We start from the raw sequence: 25,508 nt of genomic DNA on the forward strand, positions 1-25,508 counted from the left end.
AATATGTTTTGCCAACACCTCTGGGTACACTGCAGTCATGTGTAATGAGACATACAACCTGAAACACTGTATTTTCTCTTTTTCATTACATAATACAATATATGTAATATATGTAAATATATGTAAATTACCACAGTGTACTATTTCAGTGCCAGGAATTTATGGGCCCTACTGACTCTCCTCTTCTCCAGACTGAAGAGTTGCAGCTCTTTCAGGTTCTCCTTACAGTAGAGGTGCTCAAGACCCTCAACCATCTTGGTGGCCTTCTGCTGCACTCTCTCCAGTATGTCCGTATTTCTTTTGTACAGGATGGCTCAGAATTGATTCATCATATTACACAATGTCAACCGTGTTTTTGTCCTCACATGTTAGCTTTTGTAACTTTATACCATATCATCTCAGCACTTTATGGCAGCTATAGAAAGGACTACCTGAAAGCTTATCTCCTAACCAGTCTGAGGAGTAGTTTGATCTTCACTTCCCAATCAGCTCTTGATTTATTTTCTGCAAGGACGTAGAAAGTTGGTAACTGATTCTAACTTGGTACTAAAACTTGAGGTGAGATCACCACACAGGGTGAGCAAACACACTGCAACTAAAGAATCAAAAGCCAAGAATAAAGGATATATCAGGGAGCCAGGAGTATCCTGTGAGCACAGTTCCCAGCACAAGTATATTTCTACACCACATACGCAGACAAGCAAAGGACCACTACGCACTCAACTAATCACACGGCCCACTGCGCCCTTTATAGCCGCCGTGCGCCGTGCCCCCTTCCCCTTCCCCCCCCACCCCGGCAGTGCGCAGATTCCCCTGCGTGCTCGCACGGGTACCCAATCACAGACCGTCGGCGCCGAGCACGCGCGCTTATGTGCGCGATGCGGAGATAGGGGGCGGGTCGGAGAGGCGGCCCGGGGGCGAGCGTGAAATTCGTATCCGGGTGAGGCCGCAGTGCATGAGGCTCGTGTATGGGGAATGGATTTTACGAGTAGAGAATGATGTGACTGGCTTTGCGCGCACGCTCTGCGTGGGAGCATTGGGGACGTTAGCGACCCTAACAGCCGTGCTGGTGTCTGATGGGGGTTGTCGCTGAAACGTCTGAGGCGCGATGTGGAAGCTCTCCTCTGAGGGCAGCTTGCCCGCGTTGGCTGAGCCTAACAGAGAGGAGCAGCCATTGATTCCGGCACCCTCACCTTTTTTTTCCCTGGGCCGTTTAGCTGCTGTCTATGGTAGTGGAATCGCGGGGGCTGCTGTAGGTGCTGCTGTAGGTGCTTCTCTCCTGAGGCCTACCTTTATTTGCTGTGCTGCAGACTGGTTGCTTCTCCGTGCTGCCTGAGGGCCGGGCCCACCTGAGCACCTGTCATAGCCGTGCTTTGTGGGCATGTGGCTACGGGAATGCTCAAACGGGATTATAACAGTACTTCATTGGAGCTGTTGCGTCCAGTCTCTGCGCTGGAAAACTGATGGTAGTGGAAAGGAGAGTCTTGTAGGTAGTTCTCTAGCCCAGTGCTTTGGAAATGGCCTCTGTCCATTTGCTTCTGGGGGGGAAGGGGGGAGTGTTTGTGACCAAGGTTTCTGACATTATCAGAAATCTTACACTGTGGGGAAACATCTAGTAAGATTTTCAGTGCTGTCTATGTACTTAATATCTGTTTATGTAAAGGGTATTAGGCATTGAAGTATTTCTGAATAGCTATCTGAATCCTTGGGCATCTAAAAACTTTTCTATAAATCTAGTCTTTAAGCATTTTAGTACTGTAGACTTCTCATTTTTTATAATAGATCTGACTGTTTCCTGTTGGTATCTCAGCGTCTGAGCTTTACATTTTACTCTAGGATAGTTCCTTCTTGAGCTCTGTATGCAGCTTTAGCTCTTCTCAGCAGGCTATAATTTATTCTGTAAGCAATTATCCTTTCTGTCTAAGTAATTAATTTTGCCCATTGACTCTACACTATGGATGTTTTTCTTGCCATTTTATTGCAGCATTTTAGTGGACTTGGACTTTTTTTTTTTCTGTCATGGTACTTGAAGACTTGTTGCAAGGTTGTATAACTTCTCATTTCTTTGTAGCTATTTTGTTTTCTTTTGCTCTTTGTATTTTGCTCTACTACATATGTTTCTTCATTGCATAATTTTGTTCTGCCTCCATATGCCTAGTTTGGGTGTCTGAGTAAGTGTTGGTGCAAGTGTATTGGTATTTTGTGTTTTTTTTTTTTTCTTTCTTTTTAGGATGTCAATTTTTCTGCCACTAATACAGGAAGTAGACTGCTGATCATTTTCAAAGAGTGTTTGTAAGATAGATGATGTCTTCTAACAAGTGCAGTAATGACCTTTGTACTGATAGGACTTGAAAGGAGTAGGAAAAAAAATCACAGTAGTGTTCAAATGAGATGCCTGAATGCACAATTAATAGAATACAGCCTTTCTCAGAACCTCTTAAAAACATGCTTGAAAATATGGTGCTCTTTTATTTTACGCTATTTTGAAAAGAAAACCATGAAGTATAGGACTCAAACTTAGATGCTTTTGTGCATAGTCTCAGTAATGCCTTCTGCTATTAGCAATTGGAGATCATAACGTTCTAGACTGGTTTCTTCTATTTTGAAGCTGGGGTGATATTTTATTGTAGCTCACCTGAGGAGGTGTGTGGATTTTCTCCACACCAAATTGAAACAGTGGACATGAAAATAGTCACTTTCGAATATGTTTTCTTCAAAATCTTTATTCTGACTATTGCTATAATTAAGTTAAAGGATTCCCTCCTGTTTGTTTCTACCTGGATATAGCAACAACTGAAAACTGATTATACCTGGTAACCTGTTCATATCTGTAATGTTCACATTTTTTGAGATGCTGTTTGGTCTTTACTAGAACCTGGAGTGCAGTTTAAGTACGTCTATACTCAGTTACTCACTCCTCGGTTGTTGTGGTCTTTGAATGCTGTAGACCAGCTCCTTTATATCTCTTCCCAGGTGACAGAACCACAGCTAGAGGTCAGTGATGAAAATATGTTCTCTAGACTGTGTTAGCAGCTTATGTGGTGTCAGCCTGATGTTCAGGATGATAGATAGCTACATAGATTTCTGAGTACCAAAATACAATTATGCTATAATGTGTGTTTCTGATCCAGAGGAACGAATGGATAGCAGTCTTAAGGGCAATAGCTGGCATTCTCCAAATGTTTATAGAACTGCTAAAACACCTAAGTATGATGCATGTCTGAGCAGTTGGCTTGGCTCCTCCTGGCTTCCTGAAAGCCAACTTCCAGGAAGGCTTGCAACACCAAATGGAAAAAGTTTGTGGTATGATGGAAACAAGTTTTCTGTCAGTCTTAAGAGCTCTCAATACCTTCTTTCTCATGTTATTTGAGTCCATGTAGATTCATAAGGTGGTTGTTTCATTCAGCAGTGATATAGTATGCTTGTTCTGTAATCTGCTATTGTCAATCTGTGCAACTTTTGATTCCTTTAAATGCCTGTATAAGAAAGATCTTTCTACTTAAATAAAAGTAATTTGGTCGTAATAATGGAGGAGAAAAACCTCTTGTTAAACCAGTCTTGATATTATTTTTCAGCTATATTTTTTTCTTTAGCCTAGAGCTTTTTCACTAGTATGGGGGTTTCGGGTTGCAGACAGTAAATTTTAAGTCATGCAGCTTAAATCTGCCTTTAAGTGTACTGTAAATAATAGACTATCTAGAATGTGCTTCAAGTTGATTTTCAGGCAGTGTAACTTTTGTTACATTTAATCTCTTTTACTTACGTATTGTAAGAGTGCATCAGAATTGAAGGCAAGAGTTATTTTTCTGTTTTATAAAATTTATGCTTAATATGAAAATAACCATCACTTGTGCTAATAAAAAGAAACAGTTTTAGGCTTTAGCATTTTTGATAACGACTGCTGCAGCCATAATCTCTTTCCTTTATTTCCTGTATATTGCTGAAGCAATAGTACTCGCTTTCCAGGCTTGAGTCTCCAGAAGTGGTGCAATTGTAACATAAAAGAATTAAGTTATTTGTAATTTTCTTAATGTAGAATAACACAAAATGTAGCATTTCTTAGCATACAGTGGGAATTGTATTCTTTCCTCCTAAAGAGTTTGGGATGAATTTTGCTTTTATGAAAAGATAGCTGGCTTTTGTCCATTAAGTTGTTCAGCTGACAGGCTTATTTTTGGAATGAATGAAATGAATTTTTAGGCTTCTACTCATTGCTTCAGTGAAGTCTTAAAAAGGAAAATTTGGTCTTAGGGTATGTAGACTATGTTTGGAGCAGTAGAATCAAGTTATCCGTACACTTTTTTTTTTTTTAAGCAACCTTCTGAAGTAAAACTAAGTGAATTAACTTCACTGATTTACATTTACTTTTTCAAGTCATGATGACCATTCCCAAATAGGTTATAAAGTTGACACTGTTATAAAATTCTTCTGAAGTTTTTCATAAGGTGGTTGTGGGATGTGTCAGTCATAGCTTGTTTGCATATATAAGGCCAGTGTTTCATGTTGATGGTGTTGTTATAGGTAGTGTCTAGTAAACTTTTCTAGCCTTTGAAACATGAATGGACATGATAATTATGAAAGTATTCTGGATTCTTAGAAAGAAAAACATATTTCTGATGCCTATATACATTTGAGCACATTTTTATAGTCACTGCTATGTGCTGAACGTTTTTAAGAAAAATCAGGGTTTTTTTATTACTTGCCATTGAAGTGATCACAATTCATTGTTTATATGTATTTCAGCTAAGAATATGGAAATGACTATAGTTTAAATGGCTAACTTTAGTCTTTATGAAATAAAACTTTTATTACATTTTCATGAAGTTCTAAATTTCATATGACAAAAACACACTTGCTCAAATCATTGTTTAGAATAAAAAAATTTGATCTCAGCTAGTTTATGGAACACTGAGACAGTATTATTGTTATAGGGTAACACTACTATATAGCTTCAGTAACACTTCTAAAATACAGTTTTCATTTATTCAGTACTTTCTTGATCAAATAACTAAATTTTAATCTTTTAGCTATTTTCTGGAACCATATGACATCCTAATATTTTAATATTAATTAGGTAGGTTTTCAGTGGAATATAAGTTGGGTCTTGTCCAATTCTCTTACTTTTAAACTCTCGGGGGTATTACTACTTTTACTTTAGTACAGATCTGGAAAAGGTGGGAAATCTTTTTGCACAGTTATAAAATAATCTTATTTGATTCTGCTACAGTGTGGTGGGTTTTTTGTTTTATTGTTAGTTTTTGTTTTTCTTTAGGTAAACTTAATTAAAATAGTTATACTGGTAGCAATGATGTTTCCAAATTGTGATTCTTGCTTCTATTTATCTTCCCTTTGAACTATAAAGGAAAACAACTTGTACTGGCGATCTTATTGCTTGTAGTCTGTAAATTAGTTTTTAACACTATCAGTCTTCAGTGCTAATTTCCAATTGTATTTATTTGTAAACAAAGAATTTAAGGTTGTAGAATATATATTAAAGCACAAAACATTCAAAAAGCAAATTATTCCAACTGGGAAAACTACTAATTTTGAGACTGACCCAGAATTTGTTAGTGAACTATTTCTTTTACATCAGCCAAGAACTTAAAAAGGGAACTTAATATACTACATAGTGTCTGTAAAAGCAGTTAACAGTGGTGTTACCAATGTTAAAAACAGTAATGCTTGAGTATGATTTTTGTTTTTTTTTTTTTTTCCCCCCAGTTTTGGTATGTAATAAAGAATTGTGCTGTTATTATGGATTACTTATTCTTAAGGGTTTTTAACTTAATTATTTCATGCACTTAAACAACACAGGTCAACGATGTATATATGCTCTCAGTTTGAACAGGAGCAGAAGAATACACAGTTGGCCAGCATCTGACCAGATAAACGTGTGTAAAAATACAAGGAAAAGATTTAGGGAGTGCATGTGTTCTGTTCTGGTTTTAGGCTTATCTAGGGGAAAAAAAACAAAAACAAAAACAAACAACATGGTAGTGTTTTGCAAATATATGAAGTTAATATATAGGCTGCTTAGAAAGTGATGCCTCCTATTTGTTTCAGTAGAAACTACAACAGATACAAAGACCACACTATTTGGTAGAGCAAATTCTCAGTTATTATAAAACAGTTTTCCAACATAGTCACCACTATTAGCTGTGCATTTTTGCTGGTGATGGATAAGAGCCTGCATTCATGTTTAAAAACAAACAAACAAATAAAACTTGCACCAGTGGAGGTGATCTGCTGTCACCACTGCTGAACTGCACCGTCTACTGTGTCACTGTGCTAAAATCCACTGTTTGATCTCCATAAATGTTCAGCAAGAGTTGATGAATATCAGTGGGTACACTTTAATGGCACACCTTTGCTTCATATGCACTTCTGTGTCAGATTGCCCCTCTGCTGCTATCTGTTACATGGTAAAAAAAAAAAAAAACAAAACAAACAAAACAAAACAATGGAATATTGGCATGAAGGTTCAATGTCTACATCCATACCACCACTGGTATCTGTCTCTGATGTTGTGGGACAACATAATAAAATAGGAAACAGCCCTCTTAGTAATGTAGTTGTAGGACTTTGGTCCTGATTTTTATGGACTGTTAGTTCTGTCCTCTCCTTGCACATGTGACACTTCCTGGGAGTAATACAACATTGAGTACATCTAGGCATGGGCAGTATCACTGTGGGGGGGATGCCAGAATTTCAGAAGAACAATGTGACTTAAAATTTCTACTACGGATTTCATACTTACTTCAAATGAGTATTCTGAGCACTTGAGAGAAGATATGCAGCTCTCGGTGAGGATACTAAATGTGAGCTGATGGAGGTGACAAGTATTTGCTCTACGCTATGGATGTTCCTAAAAAATAACTGTCATGGAGGCTTACTTTTGCATGTATTCTTCTGTGTACTGTCAGTAAGGTTAGAATTAACCTGTAAGAAGGTGAGTAGGTTTAGAAATGCTTCATCTATACGTATCCAGAATAAGTGTTGCTTTCTTGGAAAGTCTCATCACTAATCCTTGCTGAAGTTGGGATACATGTTTTCCTGATACTGTTTGGGGCTTTCCATAATTTAGAGGTTTCTCTGGCAGGAGTTACCCGCTAAGTCTGGTTGCGGAGGTATATGGTAGTATTACTGTTACATTCTGGGAAGAACATACTTAGAGTAGTGGAAATTATGCTGAGATTGCCCTGTGCTTTCACTGAGTGTAGTATATTCTTATAGATTATGGTGTATAGGTGCGTGTAGTGTGGAAGGAAATGGGCTTCTGAATTTTCTGATGGTCCACATAATTTCATGGAACACATCTTCCTTAATGTTCAATAAAGGTTAGGATTTTGGAAGAATGAATAGATAAGGTTTCCTCTGGCTTTAGGTCAACAACTAAGAGGAACTGTAACATCAGGGTAACATGACTCTGCACTGTGAAGTTTGTCCCAGTTGTATCAATGCTCTATGACAAAACATTAGAGAAACTGGAGGGGAAAAAAAAAAAAAAGCAAATGTGTTTCAGTATATTCTTGCCCCTGTACTAATTGAGGTGAGCTGACTCCATTTTCAAAATAGATTTTGTCCCACAGTGTCAGCAGTTCTTTTGTAAGAAAGAATGGTGGAGTACTATTTTCAGATTGTTTTGGTAGAATCTGTAACTTTTGTTACTGTTTCCTGTGAGAGGCTTTGTAAATTTTTAATTTCATTAATGCTGTTAATAGTGATTTCAGGAAGTGCGAAAATGTTTTTAATTCTGTTTTTGTTATTTTAATTTTTTAATTGCATGTAAAAAAACAAACAAGAAAAACCAACAAAACCATGAGGTTACGAATAGCTAATAATTGGCATTTTCATTAGTTCTTATGAGAACACTTATCTTAGAAAAGCATTTGCAGAATATGGACTATGATTTACCTTTTACAATCTGTAGAGGTGTTGGAAAACATCGTAATGCGGTGTAGTAACTCCACTTGTCAATATCCTTTTCAGAAAAATGATTAAGAAACTCAAGGCTTTCTGAGAGGTTGAATGTTTTTTTTGTTTTTGTTTTTATTTCTGATGGTTGTTAATTTTTTTAATAAAATGATTATGATTAAAATATTCTCAATATTAAAAAATGGCAGATATTTTGAAATGTAAATTGCTAGAAAACGGAATATTAATATTAGAGGATTTTATTAAGTAGTTCTAAAAATGTTTTGCCAGAAGATGGTTTTTCCCCTATTCTGCTAAGAAATAATACATAAAGACAAAGGATTATGTTAATTTAGAAAGATGTTCCTGACTGTTCTGTTTAATAATCTGTATATAGTATTAATCTATATGTTTAAACTATAGTCTATTTTAAAATGGTAACAATAACTTCAACATTCCTTGAATCAATTCCTCCATAGACTTGAATTACTTTTAATAAACTTGTTTATTTAAATCTCTTGCTATTCTCCAAATCTTTTTCTTTAATTTACTAAAATGAATAATTTTATATTGTTATTTTGTAGTAGTATATTATGAGATTTCCAAAATGAGTTGTCTGTTGTTGAGAAAGGTCTCTTTCTTCTTGTATGAATATCTTTTGCTTTGTTTGGTATAGCAGCTCTTGTTTGAAATGTCTGGATTTTAAAAAGGCAGTGTTTTTACCTGATGTCTTTGAAAGTTTTATTTCCTCTCCACATGACATTTAAAATTATTGTATGACTTGCAGTAAGCAAATGAAAGGATTTGATCTGTGGTGACCAATGATAGTCCTGTTTTGGTGAGGAACTAGCTACACCTCATGTAGGACTGGACAGATTTGGTTGTTTCTGTGTTCTAACGACAACGAAAAGGAGGACACAAGGAATTATTACTTTTCTATTTTTTTGGGGGGGAGGAAAGGTGGGGAAGATTGTTCCCAAAATGTTGTTCCCATACAGCTTGAGATAAAAAGAAGTACACTGTGTAGTCTTCTGAGATCAGAGAAAACTAAGAGGACAGCTGGTGTCCCTTTGAAATCATAGAATCACAGAATCACCAAAGTTGGAAAAGATGCCCAAGATCATCCAGTCCAACCACTCAGCCATCACCACTATTTTGCCACTTAACCCTGTTTCTCAGTGCAACATGCAAATGGTTCTTAAACACCTCCAGGGACAGTGATTCCCCTGCCTAAAAACTCTTTTGGAGATGAATTTTTTCTTTTATGTCCAACCCAAATCTCTTCTTGCACAAGTTGAGGCCATTCTCTCCAGTTCAGTTGGTACTTATATGGGCGAAGAGGCTGACTCCTACCTTATCACAACCTCCCTTTGCGTAGTTGTGGAGAGCGAGAATGTGCCACCTGAACAGACTAAACAATCCCAGTTCCCTCAGTTGTTCCTCATAAGACTTGTGCTCCAGACCCCTCACCGACTTTGTTGCCCTTCTCTGAACATGCTCCAGGTCCTTAATGTTCTTTCTCATAGTGAGGGGCCCAAATCTGAACACAGTACTGAAGATGCAGTCTTGGGCAAGAAATTAAAAGGTTGCTGGTTTAATATGCACGATTGAGTGATTGTTGAGCTGCACAATGCAAGCATGTATTGTCCTGCTTTTGATTGTCAGATATGTTACCTTCAAAATAAGGTTGCTAATAGCCTATGAAAAGCAGTGTAACTAATTTGAGTTACCGTGTATCATGTTTCATCAGTTCTTTCCTGTAGATGTTGTCTGATCACCCTCCAGTGAAAGTTAAATGAAAGCTGTGCTATTAAACAGGTGTAGTTCATATTTAAAAGACACATGTGACTTACGGTTTTTAGGTGTTAAGGGACAAGCATTTAGGTTTAGGTATTTCTTAGAAGACATCACCTGATACAATAATTGGTGAGATTTATATTCAGAGAACCATCCAGATGAGAAAAGTGAGTTTGTATGTTAAAGAAGCATATCTGTGTGAATTAATGTGTATAAGAGAAGAGTTAATAATAGTGCTAGATGACATTGGTTATTTGGGCAAGGCTGCTTATGTGGCCTGAAGGTAGAATTTGGAGATTCAAAATAGTTCCAAAGACTTGAAAATGGTTTTGTGATTCCAGGCTATTATAGGTAGCTGAGGGATCAAGCTAATTCTTATTTCAAATAGGTAACATAGGATAGCAGTGGTTTGTTGCTAGTTAATCTGTTTCTAGGCTATGAAAGGGAAACTTTTTCCATCAGGACACGTAGCCCTGGCTGTGCTTTTCTGTTAATGTTTAGGAAAATCTTCCAAGGTGGTTTGTACCTAGAAGTTCTTTAGTGACATGACAATGAGTCCTTTAGCTCAGCTTGTAGTGATAGTGGCAAGCTAGGTCATATTGAGGTACAAAACTGTTAAACAGAAGTGAAATGCCTTGAGTATTGACTTAGATTACATACTACCAGTATACTTTTGAAGTAGTGTTGATATTTGGGTAAATAGTTACTGATTTCCTTGACAAGTTAAAGACAAATGGCAGATTCACTCCTATAACAGAAACCAGAAGAGTAGTACGTGTCCTGTTGGGTGATTTATTTTCAGATCCTTGAGAGCCAGAAAACTCAACATACTACTTACTTTCTGTGCTTGTTCTTAATTATAATGTTTTTAGTTTTTACTGCAGTGTAATTTCTTGCATGGAACTGACTGACTAGTAAATAAGGTGGTGTTGAACCATACTGCTGATACAAGAGCCTACTTTTAATTTAATCTTAAGATGTACAATTGTAAAATCATTAAGGCTGGAAAAGAACACTAAGATTATGTAGTCCAACCATGAACTCATCACCACTGTACCCACTAACCCATGTCACTTGGTGCCACATCTGCACGTTTCTTGAACATCTCCAGGGACAGTGACTCCACTACCATCCTGGGCAGCCTGTTCCAATACCTCACCACTCTTCATGAGAATAAATTTTTCTTAATATCCAACTTGAACCTCTCCTGGGATAACTTAAAGATATTACCTTTTGTCCTATTGCTAACTAGCTGGGAAAAGAGGCCCACACTCACCTCACCACAAGCTCCTTTCAGGTAGTTGTAGAGAGCAGTAAGGTTTCCCTTGAGCCTTCTCTTCTCCAGACTAAACAGTCACAGTTCTCTCCACCGCTCCTCATAAGACTTGTGTTCCAGATCCTTCACCAGCTTTACTGCCCTTCTTGGGACATACTCTTGGGCCTCAATATCTTTATGACAATGAGGGGCACAAAACTGAACACTGTACTTGAGGAGCAGCCTCACCAGTGCCAAGGACAGAGGGACGACTGTTTCCCTGGTCCTGATGACTATGCTACTTCTGATACAAGCTGGGATGCTATCGGTCTTCATGGCTCCCTTAGTACACTGCTGGTTCATGTTCAGTTAGTTGCTAACTAATGCCCCCAGATTCTTTTGCACCCCACAGCTTTCCAGGCACTGTGTCCCAAGCCTGTAGTGTTTTCTGGGGTTGTGACCAAAGTGCAGGATCTGGCATTTCATCTTGTAGAAGCTCATATAGTTGGCCTCAGCCCATGGATCCAGCCTGTCCACGTAGGTCTGCAGAGCCTTTCTACTGCCAGGCAGATCGACACTTCCTTCCAACCTTGTGTAATCTGCAAACTTCCTGAGGGTGCGTTCAATCCTCTGTTGAGATCATCAGTAAAGATATTAAATGGGGCTCAGGCTGCCCTCTGAACCAGTCACCAGCTGGATTTAACTGTTTACCACCACTCTCTGAGCCTGTCTGTCCAGCCATTTTTTTTTTTTTTTACCCAGCAAAGATATCCCAATGCTGAGGTCAGGCTGACAGGCCTGTAATTCCCTGGGTCCTCTTTACAACCTTTCTTGTATTTGGGAGTCATATTAACAAGTCTCCACTCATCCAGGATGTCCTCAGTTGACCAAGACTGCTGATAAATAATGAAAAGTGTCTTGGCAGTCACTCGCACCATCTCGCTCAGGTGAATCCCAACTTTTCCTGGGGACTCGTAACAATCTAGGTAGCATAACAGTAGTTTCTCTGTAAACTGGTTTTGAACTTAGAGAACTGTATGAAGAAGAAGAAAACCCCTTTCATTACTATAATGACAGCTAAAATATTCATAGAATAGGGGACATCAAGAAATATATATCAATTTAGAAAAATATCGATTATAGAGTGATTTATTTGACATCTGTTACTCAGTACTGTGTAAAGCTTTTGTTGCTTTAGAACTTTCAGTAAAGGCTGTAGCTTCTCAAGTTCTGCTAGCTTGCAAATAAGTATGATGTAGTACATACTGATTTTAAATTCATTTTGTTCCTTTTCAAGATTTTTGAATAAGATGAATGTAGGTAAAAGATATCCAAATTTCTATGTACAGTTGCCAAACTGTTGCTCTTTCCAGTTAAGATTTCCTCATTAAATACTTTGCCAAAATGTGCTACTAGAATTGATTTTACTTATTTTATGGTGGGACTAGAAGAAAGGACTGGAATTGCGTGACTTTAAATTTTAGTACTAAATACATTACATACCTAAATTTTCTCTTACATAATTTTTTGTTTATTGCATAGTATAGTATAGATAGTACAGTGTTTCTTTTTCTTTTTTTTCTTTTTTTCTTAATTTCTGAGACCTACAGTCAACTTCTTTTAATTGGCTTCCTTTTTTTTTTTTTTTTTTTTTTTAAACAATACTTTGCTAGGCTACAGTATTTGAGGCTTTGAGGTCAGTGTGTATGTATAGAGAGAAATAAAGTGGGAATCCTGTCTCTGAGGATAGGAATCCAGTACAGTTTTAGATGGAAAGCAAAATATTTTAGTACATAATATTTTAGCTTGCCAGTTAAGCTTTTAACAGAACTTTATATGTGTGCAATTTCCAAAATGGAAGTAATGTAGAATTTCTAAAGACTTTTGCATGTGACATACATGCTGTAGTTGACTTACGTTCAGTTTTGTAAGCTGCTTGAATGAAAAATAAATATTTTGTTCTGACAGATCACAAATTGAATAAGAACTGCATCTGATTTGAAGGGCTGGTTTTCAGTGAATATTTGTGGCCTGTTATGCTGTCTGCTGATGGGTGCTCAAGTTTTTGTCCTTTTTCTGTCTGTTATTTGGGAAACTTTAAAAAGTTTGATGTGAATCTTTTTTTCTTCTGGATGAGTTCTTGCTGACATGGTTAGAATTAATGTACTGTTAAAATAACTGCAGAAAGTTTCTCAGAAATTGTCAGTATAAATACTTGTGTTTAAAAGTTACTGTCAACCTAGAAGATCCATATGGAAATTTAATATGAATTGCTGATTGGTGAATAGCAAGATGAGGTATTAATAGTCTAGAATCATATTCATTTTATTATTAAAAGATAAATCATTTGTTTTAGGATTTTTGTGAGTAGTTTTCTCTTGTTACTGAATGCTTAAAAAGTTTGTAATATTCTTATCTGACTTTATTGATGTTACAGGTACGTAAGATTTGATGGATTGATGAATGCATGTATGAACTTCTTGTAAGGTGTATAAAGAGGACTGACTTATTCTTTGCTGGAGTGAAAAAAAGCAGTACTAGTTCAAGAACCATTTTCTTTGAAATGATAAAATACAGAATTAATATGCTTGAAAACTTCAAAAATATAATGTGCTTTTATTTTGAAGACTCTTCAGCAGATACCAGCTATGTTTAAATTATTCAGACATACTACCTTTCTTTTAATTTAAAATACACTGTGATCAGTGTATTTTGTTTTGTTTCTAACCTGGAAACTGTTTGATTACAGTTTCCAAGTTAGAAGACTAGATGATAAATGACAATTAAAAAAATGAAGGTATGATTAATGTATGTCAATTTCTAAAGAGAGAAAGGAAATAGTTCTGATTTTTATGCTTTTTTTGAAAAATATCATGTTTTCAAATATGAATTTGTTTATTTACAATAATGCTTTTGCTAAATCTGCAAAAGTCACCCACAGAAACAGTCTGAAGTTTCAAACTGTGAAATGCATTTGTTTTTGATATTATAGAGTGTAAGTGTAGAGTATGAATTGCAGTTGTTCAAGTAGTCGAAATTTTTCCTGCTGACTTCAGTGAAACAAAACTTGGATTCATTGGCGAGTTAGTAGACTAAAGCAGTGTAATTGCATAGTAAATAATGAAGTTAAAAGATATGACTCTTTGAAACCTGAATTTCTGTCTTTTCAGTCTTCATAAAATCACAGAATGTTTTGGGCTAGATGGGACTTTTAAGATCAACTAGTTCCAACTCCACCTGCTATAGGCAGGGATGCCTCCCTCTAGACCAGATTACTCAAAACCCCATCCAGCCTGGCTTTGAATGCTTCTAGGAGGGGGCCATACACAGCCTCTCTGGGTAACCAGTTCAAGTGTCTCACCACCTTCACTGTAAACAATTTCTTCCTAATGTCTAGTCTAAACCTACCCTCTTCCAGTTTGAAATCATTTCTCCCTTTCACTACATGCCCTTCTAAAAAGTCCCAACCCAGCTTTCCTGTAGGCTCCCTTCAGTTACTGGCAGGCCACTATTAGGTACCCCCAGAGCCTTCTCTTCTCAGGCTCAAGAGCCCCAGCTCTCTAAGCCTGTCTTCATAGGGGAGGTGCTCCAGCCCTCTGGTCACCCTCGTGTCTCTCCTCTGGACCTGTTCCAACAACTCCATGTCCTTCTTGTGTTGGGAGCCCCAGAACTACATTTGGATTTCCTCAATTTAAACTGTCATAGAATCTGTATTTCCAGTAAGTGTTTGGAAGAAGGGAGGAGATACAAGGTTTGTTTCTTTGTTTGACTTAGATGTTAGTATGTATTAGTGGTTTTCTTTCATGTATCCGTGGTCATCTGTCAGCTTTTGTAACCTAAAAATGGGATAGTATTCCCTTGAGTACTTGACCACTTTCTGGTAAATTTCCTATACACCACTTAAGGAAAAACAATATTCCTTTCATAATGTTTAACTACTATGTTTAAAAGCGTTCTTTATTTTGATCTTCACTGTTCCACTTTTTGATGAAGAGAAAAGCTTCATTTTTAAATACAAATCAAGGGGATCTATTTAATTTTGAAGCTTACATTTTTACATGATAATTTATTTTTCCTGTAGCACTAGTTTAAAAATAAAAAAAAGTTAAAAAGAAAAGGCAAAAAATTCTCCAATTCTCCTGTCTTAATATTTAATTTGAAAAGATCTCCACTTGAATACTTTGAATTAATATTATTTGTTTGTTCAAGTTACCACATGTTCTTTTGAGTATGTATGTATATTCATAGGCTATGTTTTAGTTTGGGATGTTGGTATAGTAAATTTTTTCTGTGATACTCTGTTACGGAGACTGTGTGAAAAACTATATTTTTAGATATTTAAATCAGTGACAAAGTTCTCTTGTGTTAATACTTCGTAGTTTTTATGCTTGGAAAGCTTCTCATTTCATCATACAGACTCCTCTTTTTAAGTTCTTGTAAAAATACATTTTCTCCTAGTAAAAATATTTGATGGCTTTCAGGTAGGTTGGATGTTAAAACAATAGAGAAGCTTAATTATTTCAATTAATTTGTTGAAACTTAATAACTTAAGTAGAAATGCCTTTGAAATATGACCATTCTATTCTACTTTCAAAGCCTCAATTTCTTAAGTTTATCTTAGGTTATGGAAGAACCTGTGTGTCCTAGTATTCCAAAATCCTTAACAGTGGATGCTTTTGTACCAGGTGTTTTTTTCCTTCCAAGTAAAAAGATTATGTTACCTGAATAAGCAATTTACAAAAAGTAAATATACAGTTGAAGTGTCCAGTTGCATGAACTCTTTACTGTCTGGTTTTGAAATGCAGCTCTTCTTTTAGGAGAAACATAAAATAACAAAGCACTGTATCTGTGAAGACCAAGAGTAAAATAGAGATTGCTGAATCTTAAATGAAAGGGTTTTTTTGAGCCGAATTGTTATGAAATGTGAACTTTAAAAAAAAAAATTAAAAAAAAAATTAAAAAAAAAAAGAATTGCTATTTGTAGATGTCTTACTTTATTCACAGTTAAATTGTGCAACTTAATGAACTTTTTTGATAGCTTTGAACTAGTCACAATTCAAATTGAAGGATTTTGAGCAGATTAATCAATAAACCAAGTTTTCTGTTAGCTCCGGAGAATAAATATCCCCTACGCGACTCTTCTTGTAAAACTTTTTTTTTTTTTTTTCATGCTAACATCACCTCATCCTTCCTCAGGAAATATCTTTGTTTTAAGAGATTTACTCGAGACTGTTTTATGAAGTCATGATAAAAATATTTCACTAAGATTTTGCTGTCTTTGTCCCCCTCTGTGTCTGTGGAGACTTCTAGATAGACTTTCCCTTCCATTCTCTCTGGAAGTTTGTTCGCTTGTTATTAACAAACCCAATTCTAAAATGCTCTTGAACAGATATTGGTTGTTAATAGCATAATTTAACTGGAGAATGATCTTTTTTAATTTTAATTTTTATTTTTTACAGTCTTTGTGATTCAATACGTTTCCTAGCTGTACTGTTTTTAATAAAACTAAAAGTATTGATTCTTAGATCATGCATGGAAGGGAAGTAGAGTTTTCCTAGTCCAAAACTTTGCTTAAAGGAGGATAAAGCATAGGTTGTTCAGAGACTTGTTCAATTCTGAGTATATCCAGGAATGAAGAGCCAACACTGTTTATGGGCTACCCCATTCCAGTAGTAGGTCAGAATTTTCACTATTGTGGTATTTCTTCTGTGCATCTTGTCCTGTTCCTGTGTAAGTCTGATACCAGTCCATCTCTAAAAGAACTCTGTAAGATTTTATGGTCCCTGGTATGGTTTCAGTGTTAGTCATTAGAACCTAGTGTGGTCACTTTTGCACTGTTTACAGGGCGATTACTGACTGATTTGTATTACCTAGTTAATGGTAGACAAGTCAAGCTTTTCTTAGCTATTTGTAGAATACAGACATATTTCCAGGATTCACAATTGTCAGTCATCTGAAGCAAGGTTACAGATTGTTGATCTGGACTGGATTAATTACAGTATATGCCTGGCTGTGAAAAACAGAAACGTTTTTTAATTCTAACAATGTCTTGTGTTGGTGTTATCTTTCCTTTCTTTTCAGAAAACACAACATATTTTCATTATATCAGCTTTACTGAACTTATCACAGAAGTTTGTGTGTATTTTATAAATTGTGAGTTTTGAAGTTAAAAGATGTTTGTGGTGCAGAAGGCTATTAGGGGGACGTTAAATAGTTTTTAAAATTATTCAAGTGATTGACTATTTTATGATAAAACAAAAGTTTGTGGTCTGATCACAAGAAACTGATTGTGGTGAAGACTGGAAACCTTTGAAGGCCTTTCTAAAACATCTTAAATTGTTAGAATTCAGTATTCTGGGAAAGTTACCATTATTTGTGGAGATGAATGGCAGTACGATCCTTTCTCTGGAGTTTAAAATGGTCTTCATTTGTATCCAGATACCTGCAATGAAAAAGGATTTTTTTTTTCTTGTTTGTTTTAAAAACACTAAGTTCTTAAAGTTGGGAATAGCTGACCAAGACTCACGGCAGGTAAAATCCTCAGGGACTAAGTAAATATGTCACACACAATTGCTTTTGTCAGGAGGTAACCCTCTGGAGTTAAGTCTGTCCTTGTCTTGTTATTGAGTTGTGTGTTGTTTTTTTTTTGTTTTGTTTTCTGTTTTTTTCCTGACTATGGGTAGATCTCAGTGACCAAAGCATTTAGAAGCCAGACTATACAGACCTTCTCTCCATTCAACCTCTTAATTTGAAGTGTCACTGTGGTATGATGTAATCCTGAGTACTTAAGATTGGGCAAGGAATTCCCATGTGGTCCATGGATTGTGGTCTAATATAGGGTCAAAAATGGTACATTTGTGTGGTAGATCTCTAATTCAGGAAATACTCTGAAGTAAAGCTTAGCAACTATTTCTGAATCACAAATAGAGTAATATTTTAGACATTGGCCTAGAGTTGACACCTTCTTACTGATCCAGGAGAAAATGCTTCTGTTTCAATTTATATTTGGTCTTTCCTGTACTTAAATGCACACCACATATGTGGTAGTCTTACAGTAGCTTTTCGGGTAGTTTTGCATTTAGTTTTACATATACAGTTGGGCATCAAGGGAAAGTTGTCTCCCCCCGCTAGTAATTTCCTTTTGCTCCCAGTTGCAAAGAAAAGTCCAGCTTCCTGACCACTTCATGGCTAACCAAAAGTTAAAGCATATTAATGAGGGCATTATCTAAATGTCTCCTGAAAGCTAAGCGGTATGGTACATCAACACTTCACTAGGAAGCCTATTCCAATAGTTTACCACCTCCACAGAAAAGACATTTTTCCTAATGTCTGGTCTGAGTTTCTCCTGGAACAGTTTTGTGCTATTCCCACACATGTGGCAGAGTCTGATACTTCTCTCTGCTTTCTCCAGTCAGGGAAGCTGCAGCAAGCAATGAGATCTTCGTTCAGCTTCTCTAGACTTAACAGCCCAAATATCCTCAGCCTTTCCTCACAGGACCCTGTTACCTTTGATGCTATCTTTTGGGTGCTTTCAAGAACTTTAACATCCTTTTTTGTATTGTGGGGACCAGAAGTGCAGAAAGTACTCAGAGTGATGCCACACAGCTGAGGAGAATATGATTCATGAATAACAGTTTTATTTTAATTTCTTTAATAAGAACTATATCCAAGGAAAGAGTAACTTTTGTTCAGTTAATGATGGTATATAATTACTGAGATTTTTGTCCACCCTTATTATGCTTATAAAGGTGTATATTTTAGTGTTTAATCCTATGCTGTGCTTCATTGTTCTGAAAATGTTTCTTAAAATAAAATTGGGAAAGGCAGTTATAGAAGTCCTCAAGACTACACAAGATGTTCTTGTTACATGAAACTGATGTAAATGCAACTTCTGCATCCTCTATTTTATTACATACTGCACTGAGTTATATGAAAGTAGTGTTATTTCAAAATGAGTTATTAAGCTAGATATGAAATAATCACATCGCACATATAACGTAGACTATTGTTTCTTACAGGCTCTGCACCTTTTGTTAGGGGCTTGACTTCCGAGTAAAAGACCTAGGAGATGCAATGTTTTTTTGTTATTGCCTGTTTGTTATGAATCCTAAATGTGCTCTTGGAATAGATTAAAAAATACTTTGCATATGTTATTTTATGCAGATTAATGTTTGCCTGTTACTGTCACATTCCTTAATGTGCTGGTTTTATTTGAGAACAGTAAGACCTCCCTGCCTTCTTAACAGTAGAAAACTTAATTGAATTTCTAGGTTTCTTTGCACACTTTGTTCTCTGAAATTACAAAAACTTATTCATGTTCATCTCTTCTTCTAGCCAGGGGTCTATAGGTCTCATTAAAAAAAAAAAACAAAACTCTAGCTTATCCAAGATTGATTAATGAGTACTGAAATTGAAGTACAGTATTTCCTAATAGTAGAAGAATTAATTTTGGGAATATCAGAGGAATCATCCTAATTTCCTATCGCATTACTAATTTATTAGTTATGCTTTAGTCATGAACTGTTAATTTCTCATGGGAGTCCAGTGTAATTTTTGATAAAAATTCTCATTCCTTAAACACTCCATTTACCGTATTAGGAATGCATTAAAATTTCCCAAATTGTAATTCCTCCTTTCAGATAGTTGTAGGGGGCAATAAAGTCTCCTCTGAGCCTCCTCCAGTCCCAGTTCCCTCAGCTACTCCTTGTAAGACTTTGTGTTACAGACCCTTCAAATTTGAATACTTGCATCATGCGTTTTTAGCAGTCATAGAGAATGTCCTGAGCAAACTTATCATTGTTGACCCTGCTTTTTGCAAACGGTTGGACTAGATGACTTGCTGAAATCCCTTCTAGTCTGAGTTATTACATGATTTGCTGCATACAAGCTTGATAACAAAATCCAATATTTAATGAAAATGCAGTGGCTTGCATCTCTGTAATCCTTGAAAAGCTTTCTTTTCACAGGAGTGTAACTCTGGGAGTGACTTCTGAAGCCCTGTAGGATGTGACTGTCTGGAGAGCTAATGTTTTGGAAATTGCGTGGGTTACCTGCTATGTCTTTTCCAACCATAATTTCTGTGAGTCTGCATTTTGGAGGCTGATTCCTTATTTACCTAATTTTACAGTTACTTAATTCCAGTAACAGGCATGTTTTAAGAGATCACATTTAGTCATGGTAAGACTGTGTGTGCTGTTTCAGGTTTGTTGTTTGGTTTATTGTCTTGTCTTTTTTTTTATCCTTCTGTGTGTTGTCAGCACTTAATCTTTCCAGTCTTTCCAATTCTGATGCCACAAAACCTTTTTTTGCCTTAGTCTTCAATGGCAGCTGCTCTTCATACACTTCCTGAGTGGATCATTCAAAAGGTGGGAACTCTGGGAGTGATATCTCTCCTGCTGAGAGCAAAGATCAAGTTTGCAACCAGTTAAGGAAACTTAAACATCCATAAATGTATGGATTCTGATGAGATGCATCCCAGAGTCCTGAGGGAATTGGCTGATGTAGTTGCCAGACCAGTCTCAGTGATAGTTGTGGCAGTCAGGTGAAGTCCCTGGTGACTGGGGAAAAGGCAGTGTCACACTCCTTTTTAAAAAGGATAGAAAGAATGACCCAGGGAACTACCAATCTGTAAGCCTCACCACAGTACTAGGGAAGGTCATGGAGCATATCTACGTGGAAGCTGTGCTAAGGCACTTGGAAGGCAGGGAGGTGATAAGGGGCAAGTAGTTCTTATTGATAAGGATAATGAAGCACTGGAACAGGTTGCCCAGAGAGGTGATGGAAGGCCCGTCCTTGGGGATGGTGAAGATTAGACTGTAGGGGACTCAGAGAAACTTGATCTAGCTGTAGATGCCCCTCCTGTTGCAGGGGAATTGGAACTAGATGATATTTGAAGGTCTCTTTCAATTCAAATGATTCTATGCTTCTAGGAGATATTGTTCCCAGTCCATAAGGGAAAAAAAAAATTATGCAAGAAGTAATATACGTTTGGAAAGACAGTGTCTCGTAGTAATAATTCTTGTACTAAGACCTTAACTAAAGTGAACTTGTCAGCCGCTAAATTTCTGAAATGTCTTTTGTCCAAGTTCATTAGGACTTAGTCTATACATTGCTTACTCATATACCTGCCAAATTTGCAGTTATGTTCTGATTTTTTGGTTTTTCTTTTGTATTAAACAAAATATGTGAACTGGCTAGTGTTTCTTTGTTACTGACCAGAAACTTAGCCTTTTGTTCAAAAGCAGAGGTGCATTTAAATGTATGAATGTGTTTTCTATGTAGCAAGGGATCCTTCCTTGCTGGTTGATCATCATTTAGCCTAGAATTCATATGGAATCTCCGCAGACTTGGAAATCAATGGATTAGCAGTCAGACATGGAAACACCATTGATACTTCTTAGATTTCTTTGGATTTTTTTTGTCCTGTGTTCCATTTAGATATGTGGCATGATTCAAAATCATGCTGGCCAAACAGCCAAGAAATGCCTGATAAAATTTGTGAAGCAAGGTAATTTTAAGTCAAGATAAGTCTGATCATGATCTCAAAATTATGAATACTATATGTAAAATGTAAAGATGATGGATCTAATAACAATAAGTGTGTGTGTGTGTGTGTGTGTGTGTGTGTGAGAAAAGTGACTTATTTCTGTTTTATGTATCTCTAAGTTCTTAAGAGTGTTCTTGTTGTGGTTTGTTGTTGCCTTTTTGGAAATTCTTGCTAATGTTTAATACATGTTTTTCCTACAGAGACATCTGTTTTTACTACACAGAAGTGGTGCATGTGATGATAAATTAAATTAATTGATCGGTGTTGTTCTTCAAATATTATCTTCCACATTTTATAGATCTTTTTTGTTTTCCCTCAGCCCTACTTCTCTAATTCAGTGTGCCTTTCCAAAATTTCTCTGAATTTCTTCCAGTTTGTGTTATAAAACATGGTACTAAATGTGGAATGTACTTTATCCTGTTGAGATTTAACAACTGGTTCTGAGAAAAAGACAGTATCTCTTGCTCTATGGTGAGAAAATCTGCTATTTGGAATGTGGCACTTTCAAGTAACTTCTAGTACAACCTATGGGACCTGAAGCCATGATGTGTAGTGTAGATAAAATTGTCATTTGCCTTTTTAAAAATTTTAGCTCTGATTGCTACATGAACGCTGTTTCTTTTAATAGGTCTAGAACGTTACTATTATGTAGTTTTAAAAGTTCTTGTTAAGGTGCTAAATACTGAAAGTATTAGATATACTTCAGGAATGTGTTTTTAGATTGAGTTTATTCTATAGCAGTTAGTTTGGAGTTTTCCAAGTACATCAACAAAAGTAAGAGTTAAGAAAGCCGTTTCATCTTTTCACAGAAACACTTCTGTTAGCTGAATCAAGTGTATTAAGTATATTAAAAAAAATTCCTATTGCAAAGTAAATCAGGCTATATACAGGGTTAAATGAAACTAGAAGTGCTTCAATAATCATTAATGCCGAAAGACCTAATACTATTGTATGTTTTAATTCAAATTAAACAGAAAGCAGTTTATTGAGTGTTCCTATGATTTTACATATATAGCAATTTACATTCTTTTCCACAATGAAGCTCTTCTTAAATCAAGAAGAGCATTTAACATAGCAGCCTTCTATAGTAAAAATAATTCATCCAGATTTTTCAGATTCCTTTTAGTACCTCAGATTAAAGATCAGGTTAAATTTTATAATTGCCAACTTGTGTTGGAATGCCATTTAGTAGTGTATGTTCACTTTCTCATTTATACATGGCTGCCTTGATTTTGCAGTGCTGTTCCAATTTCACTTTAGTTGCTGTCACTTCTTTGCATATTTCATATTTTTCAATAGCATATTCAAGTTCTGAATGTTAACAGAATGCATGAATATCGGACCAGTGAAGATTAATACTGACTGGAGAAATACCCAATCACTTTCTCCCTCAGAAACAAACTAAACATTTGCAGTCCCTAAAAAGATGTGTAGTTCTGAAAATCAAAAGTAAATCCTGGATCATGCTCTTTTTTAGGTGAACCAGATCTACTTACATTTTATAGTGATTTACTTGAAATTTATCAATAAGAAGTCGGAAATAAATATGTTAAAGTTCTGAAGATGTTTATTTAAGCTTTTCCTGGTAGTGTTTTTCAACAGAGGATATAAACTAAAGGTATCCAGTTTAACAGAAATTTGGAGATGTCCTCCAAACCTTTTGAATTCTTCTGTTTCTGAAGATGTGCTTTCATAGTATGAAGTTTCTCCATCCTATAAACTGGAGTCAATTAACTTTGCAAGTGTTTTGACATTTAAAAAAAAAAGCTATGTGTCTTTTTCTATCATCCTTCATTTACATATCATGGTGAATTTTTTTCACTGTATTTACTTATAATACCCTTCCATGAACAGCCACGTATATCTTGAGTTACTTTCATTAGCAATGTAACTTATCCTGCAGTTTTGTAAAAGGAATGTCAGCTTAACTATAAATATTTCAAAATACCACAGAATTTAGGGCTACAACTCAAAAATGCTGCTCAGTTTGTAAAATCTAAATCAACCCCTACATGAAACCTAGAGGAGGACCTTTGTGGTAGCAAAAAGATTTCCAGAAATTCACTGCAAGATTTTTCTGAACTGCAGTTTGTGCTGACAGCTAAGAATAAATGGGAAAAGCAGGAAACATATTTGATTTAATTACAGTGCTGATTTGGAAAGGCAACTTAAGAATAGACACTGTTTTTATATTTTAATTCCCTATCACAGAACTGTAAATTATACTGCATATTTCTGTATCATTAAATTGAGTTATGTTCATTATTAATTAAGAAAATTCTTCATTTCAGAATCTAATGGTCTGAAATTGTTTGATTTTTTTTTTTTAAATATTCAGATAAACTGCATTATGTTGCTGCTAGTATCATTTATGTAGGTACTAGAGAATTGACTGCTATGTTTCAGAGCAATAGACATAAGTTTAAATTAACTTTTTCCATTATCCCATCTTAAAAAGCATTTGTTATTGTCTTATTTTGAAAAGTTCAATATTGTGCTTATCTTTTCTCTTGAAGATTTTCATATTTTAACTTAAAAGTTCAAACCTCTTTTACTTGTATCAATAAAAATTTGCTTCTTAAAAGAAATCTTGCAGCTCTAGCCCTTGTAACATCTATGTGAATTTTTTTTAATTTCTTTTTTATAAGACTCTTGATCTTTTGTAGAACTTGTACATGATGATTTCAGATAACTTGTGGAGTTGGAGTTAATTCTTTTCTGAATGTGAAGTTGATAGGGTTAGGAAGAGCACAATAGATGAGTTAGGAATTTGTATCCAAGTGTTTATTCATCTGTCATTTAACTGAGTTACAATATAGGAGTCAATTTTTTTCTTTTGACTCCTAGTTGAGCATAAAATTAACATATTTGTGTTATGAAACTGACCAATGAAGTGTATTCATTTTCCTACACAGTATTGCGTTGTAAACAGGATATAAATAATTGGTGATTTTGGTTTTGTTTTTAAATCAGGATTTCTACCATACTGTAGTACTTGTTGAAAAATGGATGATGATGATTTTGGAGGATTTGAGGTATGCTGATTTAATTTTGAAACCTAATTGTTTATGTGGAAACAGTTTTGACAGTATTTTCAAGAAATATATTACACCTGTGCTTCTGTTAATTTTGTTAACTTCATGAGAATGTCAAATTAATAGTTACGTAGTTTAGTAATGCAGACTAATATTTTATTCTGGAGTTGTATTGAAGCAGGGGATGATAAATAGATTTTATTTAATCTTTAACTTCCTAAGTATTGTATTCTCAAGTATCATAAATCTTCTTAAACTAAATTTCTGTTTGTTAAACATAGCTGATATTTGTTCAGCAATAAACATGTATCTCATACCTCTATACATACCATGTATTTGGTCTTTTATACTACTACATTTATGTTGTTTCATTGCTCAGCCATTTTTATATTGCTGACTAAGTTTTTACTTCTCCGGTTCTAACACGCTCTCCTTGTACGTGCTTTGTAGATTATTTATATTTGACTCAACTCTATAGTTTTCTGACAATAAGATGCATGTTCAGTGCAATTAGATAAATTACTTTGAAACTTACATTCCTGCCTACTATATGAAAACTTTGGTAAATAAGTGTTTAAACATTAAGCATTTTATAAAAGGTATAATTTTTTTTTCTGTGTTTCTAGGCAGCAGAGAGCTATGATTGTGGAAATGGTGACAAGCAGACTACATCTCCTGCTATTCCATGGGCAGCATTTCCTACAGGTATTGATTTTGAAAAACAATAAATAAAAAACCCAGGGTTAAAATTGTTAATAATGTGTTACTGTTCTCTGTTCATTGTAAATGCTAGTGTATGAGTGTATATATGCAATAAAATAGTGGACAGGAGTGAAAGATTGGCATAAGAATGTTTCTGAGTAATTATTTTCAGAAGCTGTACTTCTTGAAGTTGCACTTTATTGAGAAATACAAGTGAGAAAGATAAGTATAGTTTATCCAATTAAAATTCTGATTGGCC

At 35.6% G+C, this 25,508-nt stretch overlaps 1 protein-coding gene across 7 annotated transcripts in view; it reads left to right on the plus strand.

Annotated features, from left to right (window-relative positions):
- Positions 1-839: 839 nt before the first annotated feature.
- Positions 840-25,508, plus strand: part of CCDC91 (coiled-coil domain containing 91) — a 182,910-nt gene continuing 158,241 nt past the window's right edge. Inside the window, exons 1-4 of one of the 7 annotated variants that reach the window (XM_085233717.1) lie at positions 840-940; positions 19,933-20,045; positions 24,486-24,547; positions 25,174-25,252. In XM_085233717.1, the coding sequence (XP_085089843.1) occupies positions 24,518-24,547; positions 25,174-25,252 (109 nt within the window). In that variant the 5' untranslated portion in view covers positions 840-940; positions 19,933-20,045; positions 24,486-24,517. Of the gene's footprint in view, positions 941-8,444; positions 20,046-24,485; positions 24,548-25,173; positions 25,253-25,508 lie in introns of those variants that run through there. The other 6 variants (XM_085233727.1, XM_085233762.1, XM_085233749.1 and 3 more) reach the window with 6 other exon arrangements.

The sequence above is a fragment of the Meleagris gallopavo genome, chromosome 1 (genome assembly GCF_905368555.1).
Source record: "Meleagris gallopavo chromosome 1, MGAL_WU_HG_1.1, whole genome shotgun sequence".
Taxonomy (NCBI): domain Eukaryota; kingdom Metazoa; phylum Chordata; class Aves; order Galliformes; family Phasianidae; genus Meleagris; species Meleagris gallopavo.